This window comes from Rhamphochromis longiceps, linkage group LG9, assembly GCF_057381845.1.
Source record: "Rhamphochromis longiceps isolate RC_006_pf linkage group LG9, R_longiceps_female_GT1.1, whole genome shotgun sequence".
Classification (NCBI taxonomy): domain Eukaryota; kingdom Metazoa; phylum Chordata; class Actinopteri; order Cichliformes; family Cichlidae; genus Rhamphochromis; species Rhamphochromis longiceps.
Window position 1 is genome coordinate 36,130,391 of NC_140565.1, and position 23,005 is coordinate 36,153,395.

Here is a 23,005-nt window from a genome sequence, read left to right on the forward strand (position 1 = left end):
CTGACGACACTGCCTTATTTCTAAGGAATGTAAATATGGTCTCTACTGCAATTAATAAAATCCTTTCAGTTTCAAAGCATCCGTCTTAACACTAAACCTTAGAAAATGTGAAATCTTAGCTGTACACAGCTGTAATCAAAGTACTGTTAACAATATTCCAGTAAAAGAGGAAGTAAAATACCTTGGTTCAATAATCAGTAAGAATATTAATGATGGAGAGAATAATAACATAACTTCTAGATTAAATGTAGTTTAAAAAAAAATTTAATCACTGGCTAACACGTGATTTATCCATATTAGGTCGTATCTTACTGTCTAAAGCAGAAGGACTTTCAAGACTCACATATCCCTGTTATTCAATTTTTACATCTCCCAAAATGATCAAACTGTCCAATTCTATTTTATTCAGCTTTATCTGGAAGAATAAAACACATCATATACGCAAATCACAATTAAAGACTATGAAAACGGGGGCTTGAAAGCTTTAGACTTTGAATCCATTATTGCTGCGTTCAGGCTCAGATGGATGAACGACTGCATTTCCCTCAGTCTATGTGGTGCCATAATCCAGACAAACTCTTTAATAAGCTCGAGGGTAGATTTTCTGCTCAGATGTGATTTTGAAATATCTGAGATTCCTCTTAAATTGTCTAGTTTCTATAAGCAAGCTTTGAATGTTGGGAAACTAATTTTCACCCACAATCCTGTGCTGTGGAATAGCAGGGTCATAGTCATCAATAAGACTCCTTATTTAAATCAGACTGGTATGATAGCGGTGTGTGTTTGTTTTTGATCTGCTTGATAAAAACAGAAACTTGCTATCTTACGAAGAATTTATTGATAAGTATAAAATAGACGTTTCATTTAATAATTATAAGGTTTGTAAAGCGATACCATCGTAAACACTTTAAAGTGTTCACTAACAAGAACAAGCTCACCTTCACTGACAATGACACCTCAATAAAGGACAATTTAGTAATAAGTTAATCTCTAATACCTGTAAGCAAACTGTATTCTGTAACTATAATGTCAATGTCAGACATCACCTTGATAACACGTTGAAAGAAAAGTCATTTTCTTACCTAAAATAGCCACCTGTGCCTAAAATGAAAGAAACACTTCAGAATCATATCTGACGTTTATCCTGTATAAAAGGTTTAAGTTCGAGTCCGACTCTTTTCTGTTCTTCTCATCCAGAAACACTAGAGCATCTATTTTTCAAATGTCAGCACGTTGATGCAGTTTGGTTTGAAATACTCTGCTGGCTTTCACTCAGAATTTCCAATATACCTGCCTTCACATGTAAGGATGTTCTTTACTTTATGGACAACCTGGACTCTGAAATCTCAGATGTTGTCAGTTTTGTAATAGTGCTGTGTAAGTGTTTTATTCATTCATGTAAGTGGAAGATGCCTCTCCTCTGTTTACCGTCTTCTTCAATTACTTTTTTATGGGGGCGATCGTGGCTCAAGAGTTGGGAGTTCGCCTTGTAATCGGAAGGTTGCCGGTTTGAGCCCCGGCTCCGACAGTCTCGGTCGTTGTGTCCTTGGGCAAGACACTTCACCCGTTGCCTACTGGTGGTGGTCAGAGGGCCCGGTGGCGCCAGTGTCCGGCAGCCTCGCCTCTGTCAGTGCGCCCCAGGGTGGCTGTGGCTACAATGTAGCTGCCATCACCAGTGTGTGAATGTGTGGATGACTGGATATGTAAAGCGCTTTGGGGTCCTTAGGGACTAGTAAAGTGCTGTATAAATACAGGCCATTTACCATTTTGTCAATATTTTAAGTCACTTAAGCTTATTTCAAATGTGAATAAAAAAACTGCTGTACTATGCAGTAAAACCACAAAGTACTTGTTATTCTAATGTTCCTGCCTCTGTCAAAAGGTCTATGTTCCTTAATATTAAACCCCAGATACTTTATTTTCTCCCTTTGAAGTGCTGTATAAATACTAGAGATGGCACGATACCACTTTTTTATGTCCGATACCGATACCGATATCATAAATTTGGATATCTGCCGATACCGATATGAATCCGATATAGTGTTTTTTAATCAACAAAACTGTTTTTTAAATATCTTGCTGCATTTTGTATAAGTTCATACTCAAGTTTAAAACAACAACTACACTAAAGCTATTCTGTTATACCTGTATACAAAAAAAATATTTCATAGTTCAGCAATACTGATCAATCTAATAAACTTAAACCTACACCATCCTCCCTATTCTGGTATTTTAAAGAGTACTTAGCGTAAATATTAAGCAACCTAACTAATAGGGTTCCAACTCCCAGCAACAACAAAAATAAATAAATAAAAAATAGGGAACCACCCCTCACGCTCCACCTCATGATGCTTAATCGACGTAATCAACCTTAATTTGATGCAGTGTGAAAAAAAAAAAATGCACAGAAATCAATTATTTTTCAAGAAATATTAAATAGATTCAACATCTTTCTTCAACAAAATTGCAGACTGCACAGATGGTACCTTCCCAAAGGAAAAAGTACTATAGCTTACTAGGGTATATATATTAGACTTAACAGTCACTATATACAGTAATGGACTTCTATTCATTTTACATCAAATTAAAACTTTGGGTGTCAGATAATTATTTATTAAAAGCTCGACATTTTAAATGAGAATAAGAAAGAAAAGTATGTCTTTGTGCCCCCTTTTCCCAGTTAATGCCCTATCGGCCCCCCTGGCTAAACTTTGCTAGATCCGCCCCTGCACAGTTACCAGCGTCAGCTACGTAGAAAAAGATCCTCGAGTAGAAAGTAATATTAAATACATTCTAACAACAGCTTATCAAGCTTAAACGTGCTGCTGTTGTTCAGCCACTGGTTTCCTCTTTCTGGTGCAAAGTGGACCAAAAACAAACAAGAGAGACGGACTCGAGACAGAAAAGCCGATCAGCTGATCGTTAAGCAGTTTCATGATTGAAGTAGCAGCCGGAGAGCGAGAGGCAGTCGCTCGTTAAGCTTAACGTGGGAATGCTTTACAAACATTCAGAGATGGACTTACACACTTGCTTTACTTCTCTCGGGGATAACTTTGTCGGAGATGAAATGCCGGGTTGCTAGCGAAGCTCCACATGCTATCCAGACCACCGACAGGTCCGCATGCCACAGCCGCTCTATCACGTGATGCATACTGCTCCGACGTGCTAACGTTCTGAGGCGAGTTACGGCGTGTTGCAAGTTTTGTGAGGTGCTTTCGTGATATTTAATGGATCGGATTACATTTTTTATTTTTCTCCGATATCCGATCCAGTAATTTAGGTCAGTATCGGACCGATACCGATACGTAATATCGGATCGGTCCATCTCTAATAAATACAGGCCATTTACCATTTTGTCAATATTTTAAGTCACTTAAGCTTATTTCAAATGTGAATAAAAAAACTGCTGTACTATGCAGTAAAACCACAAAGTACTTGTTATTCTAATGTTCCTGCCTCTGTCAAAAGGTCTATGTTCCTTAATATTAAACCCCAGATACTTTATTTTCTCCCTTTGAAGTCAAAGACTTGCTTCACCATCTTTATAATGTAAATTGTTACAATTCTGGTCTGTTTGACTTGGATTTGATCATTTCTTCCAATAAAGGTTAAAAAATCATGCTCACAGACTGTTTGATGTCCAGAGATAATATCTGCATTCATAACACCTGTTTCTAACTCACCTGTTTAAATCGTATTAAGGCTTGAAGTTTGCATTATTAGGGGCGTGGCCTCTTTGACTGAGAGGTGGATGGTGACACAGGTGGTTGTAGCTGCTAGCTGTCTGCTAGCTTCACCTGAACTGCACCTCTGGACCGTGTTTGGGCTGTTGGAGCGTTTAATGACATCATGTGAACAATAACATGGCTGCTGTGAGGTTACTGTGGTAACAGAGCATCCAACAATGTGGAGCTCCAGGTTTTGTGCACAGTGAAATTTAGGGCTGAACGATATATCGCATTTGCGATAATATCGCGACATGATCAAGTGCAATTTTCTAACCGCAAAGGCTGCGATTATACTCTGGACATGTCCAAATTCATGGGCTGCATCCTCCTGAGGCCGCATTTGTAGACCGATTACGTCACAGCGACGCGCCGAAGGCTGTCCAAATTCATAGACTCCTCCGAATGTAGCCGACAAATGCGTCCTCCTTTTCCCCGAATTTGAAGGATGGGTCGGGTGTGTCCTTCGTGGCCTACCATATCCCAGAATTCATAGCGCGGCCCAGCCAAACTCCAGTTTCCAGCAATGGCGGCCGCTACTAAGTTTTAAAATTACTCTTACTAATCTTTCTGGGTCACAAAATAAACTTAACATATTTTCAGGCGAGAAAGTAGCTGTGTAAACATCAAATATCTGCTCGGTTTATCAAGATATCCCATATTTGCAAAAGTGCTTCGACGTTTTCAGAGGCGTCTGCTACCCACCAGCTCGACAGCTAGCCGGGAGCTCGAGGGTTACTGATGCGGCCGAGAACGGCACAACTCCCGGCACATCATTTTCAGATCACCGCGGAGTTTCGCTGCTCGGGTTAAACGTAATATATAAGTCACTTAGACAACCTAAAAATGTTATTGTTGGGCTTTTTTCAGTGTTTTGTTTGTTCGTGAGTAAATCGGTTTGGCTGAGATTAAAGTTATTAGATTAGATAAAATAAAACTTTATTAATCCCCCGGGTGGGTTCCTCCTTGGTTTTCACACAGCTGACTAAACGTCAAACAGAAAACTTATTAAACAGAAGTATGAGACAGTCGAGAATTTACACCAGTGTCTGGTTATATTTTAGATAGCAAGAAGCAGACGGCCGAGTTTATTAAACTCCACCGAGACAGCGGTGACGCTAATCAGAACTAGACCGTCCAATTTCACGCCTTTAAATTTTAAAGGCGTGTTTGTGTGTGTGTTTATACAATTGCTATTATGTTTGCACTTTATGTGTAATGTTACTGACTGCAGAGATCAGTAAGATGTGTGTATTTTTTATTTATTAGTTTTATTTATTTAATATTATTTTTTAATTGAATGACTGTCTAGTAGTTCACAGATGTCGAAAAACTGAGTGTGGTAAAGCCACTGATTTTGTTTATGTATATTTCTGCAATCTGCACATTGTACTGACTTTCATTTTAATGTTTACACCAGGGTTCCTTGTCAGCACTTTATGCTCAGATGTTTGTAAGCTAAAAATAAACTATTGTGTATGTTCAAATATACTGTTGTGATTGAAGAAGTTAAATAAAAATGTCAGTCATCAATTCATGCATCACCTCATGTCATCATAACAGAGGTCTGTCTTCCAGGAAAGAACAGTTTAAAATTAATGTAATATAGTATTGGCCATACTATATGATGTATTGCTTGTCTTTGTTTAATAATACAGAAGACAAAGACCTTAAAAAATAATCGCATATCGCATCGCAATTGCAATATTGGGGCAAAAAATCGCAATTAGATTATTTTCCATAATCGTTCAGCCCTAGTGAAATTTGAGGACTTTGATTGGGTGTTACTCAATAAGAAGGTACCTGTGTCTGTGTGATGCTGACATCAGCTGATAACCTCTTAAATATGGTCACTTCTGGACACAGAAAGCAACATGGCGGCAGCAAGAGGCTCCACAACTGCGCTACAGCCATCTTTTATATACAGTCTGTCCATTTTATTAGTTTCTGTTACTAATCAAATCAAATCACGTGAGCTCAGTCTGTGTTGAAGCTGACTTTATTTATTTTTTGGCGTTATTCCATAGATACAGGTTGGATTATTGTAACTCCTTGTACTATGGTCTTCCCTCTTCTCTTCTTCTTAGACTGCAAACAGTCCAAAATGCAGCAGCCCGCCTTTTAACTGGTACCAGGAAATTTTGCCATATTACTCCTGTCCTAGCTAGCTTGCACTGGCTGCCCATAAAGTACCGTATTCAATTTAAAATATTACTTCTTACTTTCAAAACTATTAATAAATTAGCGCCAAGTTATCTTAGTGAACTTCTCAAACCACATACTCCTGCTAGAACACTCAGATCTGCCACTCAACTACTTCTGACCCAACCCAGATCTCGACTGAAGTCTCGGGGTGACCGTGCGTTTGCTCTGGCTGCCCCGGTACTGTGGAACACCCTTCCTCTCGACCTCCGCGCATCTGATTCCATTGCACTGTTCAAATCACGATTAAAAACCCACTTATTCAATCTTGCCTTTCCCTCTAGTTAATATTTCTTTTATGATTTTATATCACGCACTTGTATGCTCATTTAAATTCTTGTTTGCTCTGTACCTGTTGCTTTCCTATGTATTAGTGACAGTTATCTGCTTGCATATTTAGTACTTGCTTTGGTCCTATTTCTATTATCCTCCTCATATACTCTATTTTACTTGTTAAGCACCTTGGCATACCCTTGGTTTTTAAGTGTGCTTTATAAATAAAGTTTATTATTATTATTATTATACAGTCAGGACTGACAGGAAACAGAGAGAGAGGAAGACATGCAGCAGTTCTCTTTAACCAATGGGAAAACAGGAGATGACGGCGTGGGCGGGAGCAGCGATGTAAACATGTTAGCCGCTGATTAGCTCCACTGTGGCGACGCTAGTTAACCCTTCACCGCCTTAGCCCGTCCTTCCGAACCTTGGACCCCCCGGATCTGCGCTTTAATGGCCGGCGTCACGCTGAGGTGCTCCGCTGTCTGGCGCCGTGTCACATTAACAAGGTATGACCGGTGAGGCCCGCGGGGTGTTTCAGGCGGAATCAGAAGTTTAGATGCTAACTGTAGTTAGAAAAGTCTGGAGGAAGCTAACAGTTAGCATGGCTGTTAGCACTGAGTGTCGGGGGTCTGTGGTTACCTGACCGCTAACGACACCTGTCAGACTCAGGTGTCACACAGAGACGGGCTGAAGCTGACAGGTGCGCTGCTCGCGCTCAAAGCGGAGAAATATCAGCTGTTATATAAGCAGCTAGCTGCAGCTAGCATGGCTGCAGCTAGCCACGACCTTTGCTCCACATTCAGACATGACCTGAAGATGAGGCTCAGCTTCATCCTCTGTTCATTCAGTGAGCGGGTCACAGTTAGGGTTGCCAACTCCCTGAAAGATAAATAAGGGACACCTCGTGGCCAGGGCCGGGCGACCCAGTTGTCTTCACCCTTCCCAGTGTGGTAGCTCTTTTTTTTGTGTGTAAAATTATTTTTTAACCATTTGACTTGAATTTGATTTAAGCAGATGCATATTCTTTGTGATATGACCGTATGGGAAACAAATGATCATTTAGCCATTTATTTTTAGCTCAAAATGACAACATTAACACAGTAAAACAGGTCTCTTTCTTAAACAGAAGCCTGTCATGCTTAACTTTTGAGAATATAAGTAAATCTTTCTTTAAAAGAACTCTGTCCTGCTTAACTTAAAATTATATAAATTAATAGAAAACAATAGAACAAAAATATTCTTGTAACTGTGCACATATAGTGCATTTAGTACAGTTGGCTTCAGCTGAGGTATTATTTCTGCTTTTCTAATGCTAATCAGCTGCTCCTGTTTGTAAACCCGCTTGTTCCCATGATTACGCATCATAACTCATCATCATTATTCATCTATGTATTACTTTTATGTATTAGTCATCTATTTGTTGTAATCATCTATCCTTGCAGTTGTTTATTACACAAAATAAATTATATTATCACACTTCTGGCCACATAGCGCTGATATTCACTGCACATGCCCATATTAACCCCAATGTTTACATACCATATCTGCTTCTGCCGTGGCCTGGTGGACAAAAAATTGGTTAAGGGTTCCCCGAGCTTTCACGCCCCTCATGTTCTTCATGTGCCACCACTAGAAGCATGCCTATGGAAAAAGTGCGCCGGCACACAGTGCAGTGCGCTTTATAGGTGTTATCATGCATTTTCCCAGCCAGGTGTTTTCCTTTTCCCAGTCCTCCCTGTGCTTTTGCAGCCTTTTTTTCTTTCTCTGAGCAACAAACATTGCTGCTCTAACGCTGGGCTCACACTGTGCAATTTTTGGCCCATTTTGAGACGATTTTTGAGTCGTGCGACCGATTTGGTGATCGGCCCGATTTTGGCCTTCATCGTGCGTGTAGTATACGTGGGGTAACGAGAAGCGATTAACACCTCACGACCAGCTCCCGATCATCAATCGCTCGTGAGGGTGTCACCACAGCCGCTCACACTGCTCACGCACAAACACGTAAACGTCAGTGAAAAAGATGCAGCAGCACGGTAGTGCAGCGTGTGATCTGGACACAAGCGATGGAGGCACAACTTGTAGAACTTTGGCTCATCCGAGCCTTTTCGATGTGGCCTCACAAAATTATCACGACCACAACAACCATGAAAATAGTTGGATTTACACTGCTGCTCAATCACAGCTGCCTGATCAATGTCTTTCATTAGCAATTTAGCAGAGTTGATGGTGGTGGTGTGTCTGTGTGAGTGAAAGACAGAGAGAGCGACAGATTTTCTGTTATAACCTTCATTTTATGGAGGCACAGTGTGAGCACTCACAGGGCTCGCAAAATTTCAAAATCCCTGGTAGCCCTTCGGGCAGGGACTCTTCAGTTTTTGGTAGCCCAAAATAAATTTAAGTAGCCCGAATAAAAAAGAGAGCAATTTTTTGATTGATGTTTTGTTTCCTTTACAATATTATACATTAAAGTATAATATTGTAAAGGAAACAAAACATTAATCAAAAAATTGTTGAAACACAAATTACAACATTGTATAAAAATTACAATCATCAACTCAAATACTTGGTTCTAATTGAACAGAAATTTCTATGAACTTGTAAGAACTGTGTAGGACATGAATCAGTCTGTGTCAGATCCTGAATTTGAAATTTCCACTGAAGTCGCGGGTAAGAGGCAAGTGGAACCAAGATCGAGGCCGTTTGCTTTTTGAAGTTTGCAAAGACTGCTAAATTTTGCCAGTGGTAGTTCACTCTTTGCAACATAGTAGCTGTTCTAAACAGATTTTTCAGGTTTATTTTTAGTATGTTATTTGCAATTGGTGTTTGTTCTGGGAAAGATATTGCAGACTGAGCAATAATGCATTTCTTGCATTTCTCATGGGTTCTAATGTGGGCCTTTCTTAAAATGACTGGTCCCAGTAACAAAGGCGCTTGTCGACTCAGAAATCGAGAGAAAACCAACAACACACCCGGCAGAACATTATGTTATTTACACGGGTGCATATAAGTGGTCCGCATGTGCGCATTCGCTGTCAAAATAAAAGACGCACCAGATAAGAAGTTGCAGTGCGCGTTTGCGTCCATATAAAAAGCTGTTTTTGTCCGCTAGAGTGGGATTTTCACGGCACATTCTGCACCACATCTCTGTGCGTTCATCATTTGTTTGAAGCCAGCTCACCTCCTGCAACCACTTTTCCGAGAATACGTGCTTCTTTTGTGGTTCGGACTCCTTCTGACATTTGTAAAGCTGCTCTTTCTTTTTGCCTTATAGTCTGATTTGTCATAACTTCTCCGTTTTGTGGTAAGCTTTTCTTTGGCTGTCACTTCTTCACCCTGACCTGTCTTATTTGGCTCAGCAGAACTAAAATATATATCCTGCTGCTTTTACACATGCACTCACATAAGCTCAGCGATTCTCTGCGCGATCAACCTCTCACATGTTTAAGCTGCGGGAGATTTCACTTGTCATGTTTGCATAGTAAGCTAACGATTAATAAGACGATGTCAGAGGAATTGGTGCACAAATTATCATCACTCACAGATCAGTGCTGTCGCTCTCTATACACAGTTCGCACGATTGCAAAGTGAAAGCAAAAAAACAAGTGCAAATTCAAACGCGACTTCAATATGTCACATATTGACAGTGGCTCACCGATAGGGCTGCCACAAACGATTATTTTGATAGTCGACTAGTCACCGATTATTCTTGCGATTAGTCGACTAATCAGATTATGCATCCATTGGACGTAAAACGTACAGATTATTGCAGCAGCAGCATCTGCTCTTATATAACTATCATTAGCTTACAGCTTTAAGTGTTTAAGGTATGTGAAACTAAAAATAAAGACAAGATGATACTTTATTAAACTTTTAATGAAATTTCAAGTTTGAAGCCACCCGAAAACAAATATAACAAAATAGCATTTTGTGCTCAGTCCTCACAACTATATTGAACTTTGGGACTATATAGTCAGTATAGCAATCTACACGAGATTATTGTTCATAGCCAGGAAAGTTAGCTTTTCTACATGTTCTGCAGAAAGGCTTGCTCTCTTTTGAGAGCAGATGTTCCCTGCTGTGGAGAAGATCCGCTCCGATGGGGTGGAGGTTGCAGGAATGCACAGAAAAGATTTAGCTAGCTTTGATAGTGGTGTACAGCCCCGTGTCAGCCCTTTGACCACCTGTGGAAGACCTGAAACCGTTGTGTACTTCTGTCCACTAAGGTAAACAGTAGCAGTCTCAAAAGGTGCCAAACCTTGCTTCAGTTCTTCAAGCAGCACCCACTGCTCTGGCTTCAAGTCGAAGTAGTGTTTCCCCCTTGGCGTTACCTCGGGATCTGAAAGAGTGGCAGTGAGAGGCCAGCGCTGTTCGAGGAGTCTTTCTATCATGTGGAATGTACTATTCCATCTTGTACTGACATCTTGGATCAGTGTATTTTTCTTCACATTCATTTGCTCCTGTTTCATTTTTAGTCTTGTACTAGCCAGCTCGCTTCTCTTAAAGTGCTCCACTAGCTGCCTAGCAGCACCTAGTGCTCTGCTGATGGTGGTTTCTTTGAGAGCAGTATTGACTATGAGCTGGAGTGTGTGTCCAGCACAGCGGATAGAGGCCCATCCATGTTTTTCTTCAAGAAGTCGCATTGCTGCCACCATATTGGAACCACTGTCATGTACTACTGCTTTTATTTTGGCAGGCAAGATGTCAAACTTTGTTAGCACCTCTTCCATCCATGTCATTATATTGGCATTAGTATGCCTCTCCTCAAGAGGCATGGTATCAAGGATGAAGCTCTTCATCTTCCAATCTTCACTCAGGAAATGGCAAGACACACCAAGGTAGGCCTCTGTTGCACGACTGGTCCAGACATCAGCAGTCAGGGTGAAGAAACCTTTGACACCACCAAGGGTCTGCTTTACCTAAAGATATGAGATGGAACAATAGTAAGCATTAGGGAAATATATTACAGTATATTTTTTCATTATTAATAATGCTTGTCAGTTTATGCATTAAGATTTGAATTTACCAATTGAATAATTCAGTTACATCAAATACACTTACGTATGTTAAACAATAAACATTCAACATATCAGTAAAAAAAACAAACAACAACAACTTTCCATTACATGCTTTAACCAAGATTAATTTATTGGTTCCTCAGTCAGCAAGCTCTATATTATTTCATCATGAAATTTATTAAATTCTAATACAAATTGCTATTTTGTGTTTGTGGTGTGAGAGAGTGGAGAGAAAGAGAGACCAACCTTCTCAAAGGCAGCATCATATTTCTTTTCCATCAATTTGGTGAAGTGGGATCGGCCTGGTAGGTAGTTATCATGGTAATGTGGGTTGAACTGCTCGATCATCTCTTTGAAACCTTGATCATCAACCATAGACAGGGGTCTCGTGTCCGTCACCAACATGTTCAAGATTGATTCAGTCAGGACATCTGCTTGCCGAGGTGTACATGTTGTTGGCTTGGTGACAAAGTCGTCCATTGAAGACGAACGTATTTTTTTAGCAGTCCTGTAATGTTAACAGCTATTAACATAAGCAATAATAAGTAGTGCTCTCAGCGTTAATCTCGTCAATACGATGTTAACGCGGCAAATCCCCGTTAGCGCGAAAACGCGGTGCGAGGGCTGCATGGCACTGACTAACGGGGATTTGCCGCGTTAATGCGGTTATGGCGTTAACATCATACTAACGAGATTAACGCTGACAGCACAAATAATTAGCAGCTTGCTGTTTATAATAATGTTAGCAGCTAACTAGCCAATTAGCTTACCGAGACGACTGTACCACTTCGTCGTCGGATGCCACGACGTGCTTCCTTTTTAGATGCTCGTGCATCGCCATTGTACTGCCATGGAAGGCAAGTTCCATTTTGCAGATTTTGCATTGGACTTTCTTTTCTTTTGTTTGGTCAAAATGCTCCCAGACTTTCGAGTTCCGTTGCCGAGTAGCCATGATAACGGAGACTGCTGCTTCTTCTTCTTCTTCATCTTTGGCGTTTAACGGTATCCTTGTAGGTGCATTTCCGCCATCTTCTGTTTCAGTCCGTTATTACACTCTTAAATCCTACTGTTATTCCTGCACCTTTCAGGATTTTACGGCATTTAAACGATGTGTCGACTATTAAATTAGGCGTCGACGATTTTGATAGTCGACGTAATCGTGACTAGTCGACTAATCGTGGCAGCCCTACTCACCGATGCCAATGACATAATTACCCAGCCACATTTCCGAAAGAATGCAAAAGCATTGACATATATTTTTCCTTCCTACAATAGCCTGACGGGCAGAGCAGAGAGAGGTTTTGGTAGCCCGACTGGAAAAATCGCTAGCCCCGGGACGTCGGGCTAGCGATTTTTCGAGCCCTGACTCAGGTCGCATCAGAGCATCGTGACCTATGAACTTCTAACCCCTGCGAGTCAATCGTGCAGTTTGAGCAGGAGCTGAATAACGTGACTGAAAAAATCGCACAGTGTATGTCCAGCTTTAGGTGTACCGTCGTCCGAGACTTGCACCGCAGTGTCGGCGTTTGTTTCCCTGTTGGCCATGCTTCTTGTTGTGGTCATCTGTTGTCTTCCGGTATTTTCTCCGTAAGCGACCTTTCCTCGACCAATGAGATGAGCGGTAATCTGAATTGTCATACTCGAATTGTCATAAGTGTGCTGTCAGCTCATTGGTCACAAAGCAGGAGAGGGGCTGGGAATTATGTTTTCAAACAAAGCGTTAATTCCATTAACATTTATAGACTACTTTTGATTCTCACTGTATTACGGGACAAAGTGCGTCGCTTATTAGCTCAATACGGGACGATTCCGTTTTTTAAGGGACAGTTGGCAACCCTAGTCACAGGTGAGCAGACAGGTGGGCTAGCATGTTATAGCTCATATTCACACTGAAGATGGAGGTTCTGCTCTTAAATGACGAAGAAGCCACAGCAATAGTCTTCATCACTGAGCTGCGCCTGTTTGGGTGAAGCTGTAGTGAAAGTGTGAGTCAGGTTAGTCATGATTGGCTCTGTAAACACTGTGTGTGCTTCTGTTTCCAGCTCAGTCCGATCCAACATTCCCAGCCTGAAGTTTCACACCACAGCGTCTCCCATGATGGGTGAGTATCATCATCATCATCATCATCATCATCATCATCATCATCATCATCCATGATGTTCACAGCAGCAGGAGAGCCTTCAAAGCACAGTGAGTTATAAACAGGTGTTATTATGGGGACGGAGAGGACAGAGCCCAGAACAGGTTTGTATCATGTTTATTTCTGCTGGGATTTTAGAATCTCACAGTAAGTTCTCTGAGGAGCTCAAACAGCACATGTACTGATGATGATGATGATGATGATCGGGGACTCTTGGTGATGATGTCATTGCGTGTTTTCAGGTGTGACAGTGGAGCAGTTTGAGCAGGCGAAGAGCAAACTGTCGACGCTGAAGGACGACCCGGGCAACGAGGTCAAACTGAAGATCTACGCTCTCTTCAAACAGGTGCCAGTTCCCCACACGTTCTAGATGTTCCACATGTTCCACACGTTCTAGATGTTCCACACGTTCTAGATGTTCCACACGTTCTAGATGTTCCACATTCAGACATTTGGTGTTCTGGAAATTTCTCACGTGGAGCTTTTCAAAGCAGGTTTTTAATTGGTTAATCCAGATTTGTCAAACCTTTTTAAAAAAAAAAAAAAAATCATGTCCTCCTTTAAAAAAAAGTATTGGCTTAAAAAAATGATACTTATGAAAACTTCATAAAACTGAGTCTAATTTTCAGTAACCTCAGTGTAAAAAAACTAATTTAATTGGTGTTACTGTGGGACTGATTAGATTTGGTAGTGAAGGAAAATATAAGTCGCTCCATCTTGTTACTGAGCTTCACTGCTGCCACCTGCCAGATTCTTACGCCAGCTGTGGGGCCAGCTGTGGGGCCAGCTGTGGGGCCAGCTGTGGGGCCAGCTGTGGGGCCAGCTGTGGGGTCAGCTGAGAGGCCAGCTGTGGGGTCAGCTGTGGGGTCAGCAGCTGCTTCTGCTCCTTCTTCAGCAATCTGTCGTCCCGGTTTGAGACGTGAGTAAAACTGTGCTCAGCGTTCAGATGTGGGAGCGTGCTGATCTCCTGTCATTGGCTGGAGTCTTGCGTGTGCCGCTAACAGCTGCTTTCTCCGCAAACTAAGAAGAGCAGGAGCACCAGCCCCCATCATGTACACTTTCTACAGAGGCACCATCGAGAGCATCCTGTCGAGCTGCATCACTGTGTGGTTTGGAGCCTGCAATGCGTCCTGTCATAGATCCCTCCAACGCATAGTGAGGGCTGCAGAGAGGATCATTGGTGTCTCTCTCCCCTCCCTCCAGGACATTTACAGCACCCGTCTCACTAAAAAAAGCCCTTTGCATAGCGGCTGATCCCACGCACCCAATGCAAAGCTTCTTCAAGCTGCTGCCGTCGGGGAGGAGACTGCGGAGTCTCCAGGCCAGGACCAGCAGGCTGAAGGACAGCTTCATCCATCAGGCTGTCAGGAAGCTTAACTCCCTCCCGATTCTGCCCCCTCTCTCCTCCACGGTCTCACTGAACTCTGTCACACACACACACACACACACACACACACACACACACACACACACACACACACACACACACACTCTCTGACTCACTCACTGGCCTGCACCAGTTACCAGTCACTTTGTGGAGCATTGGACTGCCACTACCTCATAAGACTTTGTTGTTACACTATCTCTTACCACATACTACTAAATCTCCATTTGCACTACTCTGCCTCCTTACTTGAATATTGTATATTGTATATTGCATAGCTTTTTTTTGTTATACGTAAAATTGTATTGTATTTATTTAAATTTTTTTAATTATTTTATTTGCATTTTTTAATCACTAGGGTTTGAGAGTAACGAAATTTCTATTCTCTGTATGTCCTGTACATGTGGCAGAATTGACAAATAAAGTTGACTTGACTTCGTCTCGTCGGAGTGCTAACATGAAGCCGAGCTCGACACATATGACAGAGATGCTCAAAACTCTGCCCCGGTGTAAATGTTCCTGGTGTGTGGGTTCATGAAGGACTTCAGTATAAGTTCACCTGCTCCTCTTCCTCCTTTTCCTCCTCGCTCAGGCCACCCAGGGTCCCTGCAACGCTCCCAAACCCGGCATGCTGGACTTTGTCAACAAGGCCAAGTGGGACGCGTGGAAGTCTCTGGGCTCCATCTCACAGGTACAAACACAGCAGGGAGATAAATGATGAAGGGTCGTTGCTCAGCTGTCTGTAGGAAGTCTTTTATTCTCTCGGGACTTCAGGTTAACGCTCTTTCCTGAAAGAGCGTCGCTGCGCTCGGAGCTCACAGATCTGCTCCTCCTTTAGCTTCTTGATGCTAACAGGCCTCTCTGCTGTGTTCTTTCCTCTTTGGTTTGAATCTGTTAGGATGAAGCCCGACAGAAGTACTGCGACCTGATTGGCTCCCTGGTGGAGGAAGAGACTGGAAGCTCCGCCCAGGTGAGCGCACAGCCAGCTGGGAGCGGTGCGACCTACGAGACGCTGTTGGTCACCAAGGAGGATGACATCACCACCATCAAACTGAACCGACCGGCCAAGAAGAACGCCATCACGACCGAGGTCAGCCACGCTTCAGACTGAAGCTACTCTGAAACAAAAACATGTACACCTGCTTTTCTTCTTATATCTGTGTTTCCTGTCAGATGTACAACGAGATCATCGCCGCTCTGGAGCAGGCGGCCACGGACGACTCTGTCATCACCGTCGTTACAGGTACACACACACACAGGGCTGTGTGTCAGGTCCTGTGAGCTTCCAGAACAAACCACTGACAGGAAGAAGAGTCAAATGAATAAAGTTGTGCTGCTGTGTGAACGTTTCTGGTTCATCATCAGGCCTGCAGATGTTACTGAACATCATGAATGATTGTTGCTGTTCGTGGTGAGAATGAGTCTGAGGAAACGCGGCGGTCCGTCCTCGCTGGGACTAAACTCCGACTGAAACCTTCAGGCTCGTGTTGAAGTGAACGCGTGTTCTCTTCGTTCTCACGTTTCAGGCGCCGGCGATTTCTACTGCAGTGGAAACGACCTCACCAACTTCACCAAAATCCCGGAGAACGGGGTGGAGGAGATGGCCAGACGGGGTGCAGATCTGCTCAGGTGAGTGTTCATGATGGAAGCAGCAGGAAACCCACTGTACTCGAGTAAAAGTACCAAAGTATTCATGTCCTTAAGTATAGCGTGGATCACAGTGGCTCTGCATGCACGCCGTCATCTGCATCATGTGAGGTCGTCTCCTTGTTGACCTCTGAACCTCAAACTGACCTGAAGGAGAGATCAGCCTGAATCATTCCCGCCTCGCACAGTCAGGATGTTTTATTTGGTGCCAAACCTGAAACCCTGAGCTCTCCTCTGTCTCTCTGCAGGAAGTACGTGAACGCTTACATAGACTTCCCCAAGCCGCTGGTTGCCGTGGTGAACGGACCGGCTGTGGGCGTGTCTGTCACTGTGCTGGGCCTCTTTGACCTGGTCTACGCCACAGAGAGGGTGCGCGCGCACACACACACACACACACACACACACACACACACACACACACACACACACACACACACACAGAAGACGTCACATGATAATGATGAAACCTTTGACTCGTAGGCTCAGGATGTTTGAGTGCAGACTCAGGTGTGTTTCCTCACCTGGATGATGATCTTGCCTCTGTGGTCACAGCTGGACCTGCTGTGCGTGTTTATTCTGACGGCGCTGCAGCGCAGCATGATTATCAGTGCTGCAAACACCATCTCCCTCCATCACCTACAGGGTTTTTGCTGAAAGTCAAGTCAAGTCAACTTTATTTGTCAATTCTGCCACATGTACAGGACATACAGAGAATAGAAATTTCGTTACTCTCAAACCCTAGTGATTAAAAAATGCAAATAAAATAATTAAAAAGTAAAAATTTAAATAAATACAATTCAATTTTACATATAACAAAAAAAAGCTATGCAATATACAATATACAATATTCAAGTAAGGAGGCAGAGTAGTGCAAATAGGCAGATAGTGCAAATGGAGATTTAGTAGTATGCAGTAAGAGATAGTGTAACAACAAAGTCTTATGAGGTAATGGCAGTCCAATGCTCCACAAAGTGACTGGTAACTGGTGCAGGCCAGTGAGTGAGTCAGAGAGTGTGTGTGTGTGTGTGTGTGTGTGTGTGTGTGTGTGTGTGTGTGTGTGTGTGTGTGTGTGTGTGTGAGACAGAGTTCAGTGAGACCGTGGAGGGGAGAGGGGGCAGAATCGGGAGGGAGTTAAGCTTCCTGACAGCCTGATGGATGAAGCTGTCCTTCAGTCTGCTGGTCCTGGCCTGGAGACTCCGCAGTCTCCTCCCCGACGGCAGCAGCTTGAAGAAGCTTTGCATTGGGTGCGTGGGATCAGCCGCTATGCAAAGGGCTTTTTTAGTGAGACGGGTGCTGTAAATGTCCTGGAGGGAGGGGAGAGAGACACCAATGATCCTCTCTGCAGCTCTCACTATGCGTTGGAGGGTTCTATGACAGGACGCATTGCAGGCTCCAAACCACACAGTGATGCAGCTCGACAGGATGCTCTCGATGGTGCCTCTGTAGAAAGTGTACATGATGGGGGCTGGTGCTCCTGCTCTTCTTAGTTTGCGGAGAAAGAAGAGACGCTGCTGTGATTTCTTGGCCAGTGTCATTAGAAATGCACAACAGCCATTTTCTTACACTAACTATGCATAACTGTTGTGAGACACGATCATCTGACCGTGCCCTCCCCCCTCCTACTGACTCCCACAATTGCTCCCATTTCCTATCTGTATTTCTCTGGAGTCTGTTCATGTGGATGTAGGCTTCCATGATCAGTGAACTGACCTCCCAGCCCATTGTTCCTTCAGTGGGCTGCAAACCTGCAGTCAGCTGAGACTGAAGACGTCGCCTGGATGATGACGAAACGTTTCTCCCACTGAACACGTCCAGATGAACAGAATCAACTTTTGGAGATTTACTTACCTGGACGGTCGAGCGTGCATCAGGATATGATTGATATGTGTCTTGACTCAGGTATAGGACAGCAGATCTCAGTTTAAAAGGGAAACTACACGTAATTAAACTAAAAAGAGTTACGAGAAAACTTTTTATTTAATGTTTTTCCTGGTTTCAGTGAGTAAAAATAAGAGACCTGTGTTATCCTCATTTATCTGATGCTGGGTGTTGATGCAGAGCTTCATTGTTATTGTTAATGAACAATTTAACGTCCAGTTTCCATGAAAGACACCTTTTCAGGTCACGTGACAGCGACCTGCTCCAGGTGGTGACGCTGTGCCTCTGTGTGTCTCAGGCCACCTTCCACACTCCGTTCAGTCAGCTGGGTCAGAGCGCCGAGGGATGCTCCTCCTACACCTTCCCTAAACTCATGGGTGCTGCTAAGGTACACACACACTGTCACAGAGGCAGTGCTCATATGAACGCTGCCCCCTGCTGGTAACCTGTGCACACTGCAGGCAGCTGTTAGGACTGACGTTTCCTTTCGTTCTGTGTGTATGTGTGAGGTCGTACGGTGACAGTGTTCCTCTGTGGATGACATGAAAGGAAAACACTGAGTTCATCTCTTTGATTTCAAGCTGCCTCATTTTTAGTTACATTTTACAGCATTTAAACCATCGGACCTAAAACCATCACAGTTAGTAAACATGACTGTAACCATGGTAACACTGCTGTGACATGAGTATCTGCTGGTTGGACATAGAGGACATGAGCTCTCTGACTGTCTCCTGTCTTCAGGCCAGCGAGATGCTGCTGTTCAACAAGAAGCTGACGGCGGTTCAGGCCTGTGAGCTCGGCCTGGTCACCGAGGTTTTCCCCGACAGCAGCTTCCAGTCGGAGGTCTGGACTCGGCTGAAGGCCTACGCCAAGCTGCCCCGCAACGTAATCACACACAGACTTACTCGAGTACTCTACTGCTTTACAGTCTTCCACAGCATGTCTTTATCCTGTCTTCCTTCTCTCACCCTAACCAATCACAGCAGATGGCCCCGCCCCTCCCTGAGCCTGGTTCTGCTGGAGGTTTCTTCCTGTTAAAAGGGAGTTTTTCCTTCCCACTGTCGCCAAAGTGCTGCTCATAGGGGGTCATATGATTGTTGGGCTTTTCTCTGTATCTATGAAGCGCCTTGAGGCGACTTTTGTTGTGATTTGGCGCTATATAAATAAAACTGAACTGAATACTTACTGTCCTGTTAGCGCTGAGGTGAAACTGGTCTCTGTGTATGAAGGACTTCAGAGTGATGCTGACGGCTGTGTCTGCAGGGAAACGAGTCCAGGCCCCGAATCAGCTTAATCTGACCTCTGACCTCTCTGTCTCCACCCCTCTTTCAGTCTCTGGCTCTGTCCAAACAGCTGATCCGCTCGGTGGAGAAGGAGCGCCTGCACGCCGTGAACGACGCCGAGGTGGAGCGCCTGATGGAGCGCTGGATGTCAGACGAGTGTTTCAACGCCGTCATGAGCTTCTTCCAGGCCAAGGCCAAGCTCTGAGGAAGAGGAGGCGTGTATGATGAAGATGATGGTTATTAATTGTAAATGTTGTAGAGTGACTTAGAGCAGACTGTAGGATGTTTCGTGACCAATCTGTAGTGTGAGCGCCACCTGGTGGGCGGGGTAGGGAGGTGCAGAGGCTCTGAGGCTGTGGCAGCAGGTCTCAGTGAATGAAACGCAGGCTTAAAGCTCACAGAGCTTTTGTCCTCAGCTGATGCTTTAGGAGTCCGTGTGAGTCTGAGCTTCAGTTTTCACACCGTGATGCTTTCAGTGTGCTCACTGCTGGTAAAGTGCCTTAAACACTCTAACTGCTGCTCAGCGTTCTCCGACGTCTGTTTGTCCAATAAATTCACAATCACTCGATGAGGTCGTCTTCTCTGTAAATATTCAGTCTGTGTTTGTGTTATAAAGGACACTTTATAATCTACGAAAATATCAAATCTGTCTGACAGTCATAATTTTCTCTACCCTTTATTCTTTAAATCAAACGTCTTTGTTTTTGCCTGTTTGGTTCTTTAGCCGTCAGAGTTGATCTGTGAAGGTCAACAAAGACGCCCAACGGATTTACTTCATCACGGCCTTGTCGTATTGGTCCATTTGATTGACCTTTATTATTCATTTATTTATTTATTTCATTTCAAGTTATCACAGATGGGACAGACGTGAGTGGGGGATAGGACAGGGAGAAAAAAGGGAGGGGAAGAAAGACAGGAAGAGGGACAGTGAGAGAGGACACTAAAAAAAGAAAACAAATTTCCTTGGTTACCTGTTGAGAGAAAAACAAGAGCAACACAATAACACAGCACCACTGCAATAACCTAAATAAATGTAAATAACAGTAAATATTGAATGTTGTGCAGCACACGGTGTGCTTTGAGGTAAGAAAGGTGTAGCTGTCTATGAACACCTGTGTACACCGGAGTTCATCCAGCTGTTCTGCCAGAGGTTTTATATTAACGCAGGACTCCAGGCCTGGAAACCTGAACTCCAACAAACAGACCAGAGTAACAGGATCCTCCAGCTTTCACTCGTTCAGGACGAGACTGACCCTGTGCTTCTAACTGCCAACAGAGGGCGCTGTCTGAAGCCAGACTCGTACAGATATTCATAAATGAGAAACATGAGCCCAGACTTTGACCCATGACACGCTCCTGTGGTTCGGACCAAATGGAGGCGGGATGCTGAAGACGAACGGTCATTTCCTGTCTGCACCGCCATCCTGTCAGTGACGGCTAAAATGTGGGTTAAGCCCCGCCCATTGACTGATTCTATTCTATATAATTTACTGTAAATGTCAGAACAGCTGGACTGTGAGTTTAATGAAGAGTTTAGCAGCTGTACGTAATACACTGGACACTGCATCAGCTGATGAGAAGCAGCAGGAGTTAAACATCAGACAGAATCGGGCTGGTTTTAGATGAGACGCTGTTAGAAATGAGAGATTTGAAAGGTTCTGTGCTGTTTGGTGGTGAGACGGTCCAGCAGGTGGCAGCACTCACCTGCACATGAAGCAGCTGTGAGGGCAGCAGGTGATCCTGCAGCTTCACTGATTCATGCTGAGGAGCAAACAGGAAGTCTGATTGTTCCTCAGCTGTGATGTTTACGGGCTGCTTCACTGGATAATGGTGCGACTTCATCCCACAGCAGAGGACAGGTCGTACACTCAGTGACCTGACAGGAAGTCCTCCCACTCTGTCACTTTCAGCAGATAGCACAGGAGTGATCCGTCTCCTTCATGGAGCTGCTCGGTGAAAGCATCGTCTTTGAGATTGGACTGAATCGTTCCCCTTGACCCGCCCCCCCACAAACCTCTGGACCCCTACGGCCCCTTCTGTGGTCGCCAGGATCCCAGACCCACATGAGTCACTGTGACTGAGGTCAGACCTCCAACCAAACCACATCACCTATCTCCAGAGCAGAGCCCCAGTATCCTCAGCCTGGACAACATGCTGTGGTTCTTTGTTCTTGTAGGCTGCCCGACTCTGGGCTCTCCACTACAGAGGGCGACGGTCATTCAGGAGAAGCTCAGAGCAGAGCTGCTGCTCCTCCACATCAAAAGAGTCAACGTTCAGGATCTGAGTGTTTCATGAATGTTCTGCTGTGAAGATTAGATCCCTCACTGGCTCTGGGACACCTCGATGGAGCTGAACAGCAGGACAAGTCACAGGAATTATTAGAAGAAAAGGGTTTTCCTTTATTTAACCCAAGACGTTATATTTAAAAAATAACAAATGTCAGGCTCATAAAAGAAACAAGGATCAGTCACAAATACATAAGTAAACTAAATGTGTGCGCTTACAAATCAATGCACCTGCTGCAAACTAAAGTGTGTGATTGTGTACATGAGAGTTACAGAGTGTAGAGTGTGGACACGGGTTTGACCGGCACATGGAGGTGAGTCTGGAGCAGGTCTGTGAGCAGAGGCTGGATGGACAGACGGGCGGATGTTTGATGGAGCAGTCAGGTAAATGGATGGTGGTTGGATGACGGTCCCTAGCAGACTGTGGTCACGAGCTGTGACCTCAGCGCCCACAGTGCAGTGTGCTTGTGTGGGCAGCAGCAGCTGTGATGTCGTCGGTGAGCTTGGCTTTCAGATTGTGTGAAAGTAAAAGTGGAGCATCTGGAACATCTGGGCGCACGTTTAACCCCGCTCTGCTCTGAAGCCTGAGCAGGAAGCGGGGTCCATCTCTCTGAGCTGTGGCTTAAATTCTGTTGTTGTCGTGTTTAACTATGGCACCGGGGCAGGAGGAGGAAACCACGTCCACAAGTGCAGCTTCTCTGCAGAATCACTTTCACTGTGTCGAGTCCATTTACATAATAATGTGAGGGACCATGAGAGTGCTGCACAGGTGCTGCACAGGTGTGACTGATTTCCCTCAGTGATGCATGCAGGAGAAGAAGACATCATCATCGGACTGTCGGAGCCTCAGAGGATGAAAATGTGCAGAAATCTCGCAGAGCTGTTCGTTTCTAACAGAAGCAATAAAAATCCCTCACATGGTTTTACTTTGATTGTTTTTGGTCCGTTATTTGTTCTGAAATGTTACAGGCGTCACACTCAGCAGATATCTGTCCCATAAAGCATGAAGATAAACCTGTGTCCAACATTAAATCATAACCAGGCTTAAAGTTAGCTTTATTAGGGGCGTGGCCTCTGTGAGTGACAGGTGGATGGTGACACAGGTGTGCTGTAGCTGCTAGCTGTCTGCTAGCTTCACCTGAACTGGACCTCTGCACGTGTTTGTGC

At 44.0% G+C, this 23,005-nt stretch overlaps 2 protein-coding genes across 2 annotated transcripts; one reads left to right on the forward strand and one right to left on the reverse strand.

Moving 5' to 3' along the window:
- The first annotated feature begins 6,530 nt into the window (after window positions 1–6,530).
- Window positions 6,531–20,121, forward strand: eci2 (enoyl-CoA delta isomerase 2). Its single transcript, XM_085417674.1, has 11 exons — window positions 6,531–6,712; window positions 13,264–13,322; window positions 13,604–13,707; window positions 15,338–15,436; window positions 15,644–15,835; window positions 15,919–15,988; window positions 16,272–16,374; window positions 16,641–16,761; window positions 18,569–18,658; window positions 19,012–19,155; window positions 19,603–20,121. Exons 1-11 carry the CDS (start codon window positions 6,657–6,659, stop codon window positions 19,756–19,758), a joined length of 1,194 nt encoding a protein of 397 aa, XP_085273800.1. The 5' UTR covers window positions 6,531–6,656; the 3' UTR covers window positions 19,759–20,121.
- LOC146662810 (E3 SUMO-protein ligase ZBED1-like) lies at window positions 10,076–13,135 on the reverse strand. The gene is made up of 3 exons (XM_085417661.1): window positions 11,992–13,135; window positions 11,468–11,729; window positions 10,076–11,122 (listed from the first exon to the last, which is right to left on the reverse strand). Exons 1-3 carry the CDS (start codon window positions 12,171–12,173, stop codon window positions 10,190–10,192), a joined length of 1,377 nt encoding a protein of 458 aa, XP_085273787.1. The 5' UTR covers window positions 12,174–13,135; the 3' UTR covers window positions 10,076–10,189.
- Window positions 20,122–23,005: the final 2,884 nt, after the last annotated feature.

Coding starts and splice junctions, on each gene's coding strand:
- eci2 (XM_085417674.1), top strand. CDS start 6,657: ATGGCCGGCGTCACGCTGAGGTGCTCCGCTGTCTGGCGCCGTGTCACA. Junction 13,323..13,603: donor CACAGCGTCTCCCATGATGG/GTGAGTATCATC, acceptor GCGTGTTTTCAG/GTGTGACAGTGGAGCAGTTT. Junction 16,375..16,640: donor CGGGGTGCAGATCTGCTCAG/GTGAGTGTTCAT, acceptor GTCTCTCTGCAG/GAAGTACGTGAACGCTTACA.
- LOC146662810 (XM_085417661.1), bottom strand. CDS start 12,173: ATGGCTACTCGGCAACGGAACTCGAAAGTCTGGGAGCATTTTGACCAA. Junction 11,730..11,991: donor GAAGTGGTACAGTCGTCTCG/GTAAGCTAATTG, acceptor TTAACATTACAG/GACTGCTAAAAAAATACGTT. Junction 11,123..11,467: donor ATGATGCTGCCTTTGAGAAG/GTTGGTCTCTCT, acceptor TCATATCTTTAG/GTAAAGCAGACCCTTGGTGG.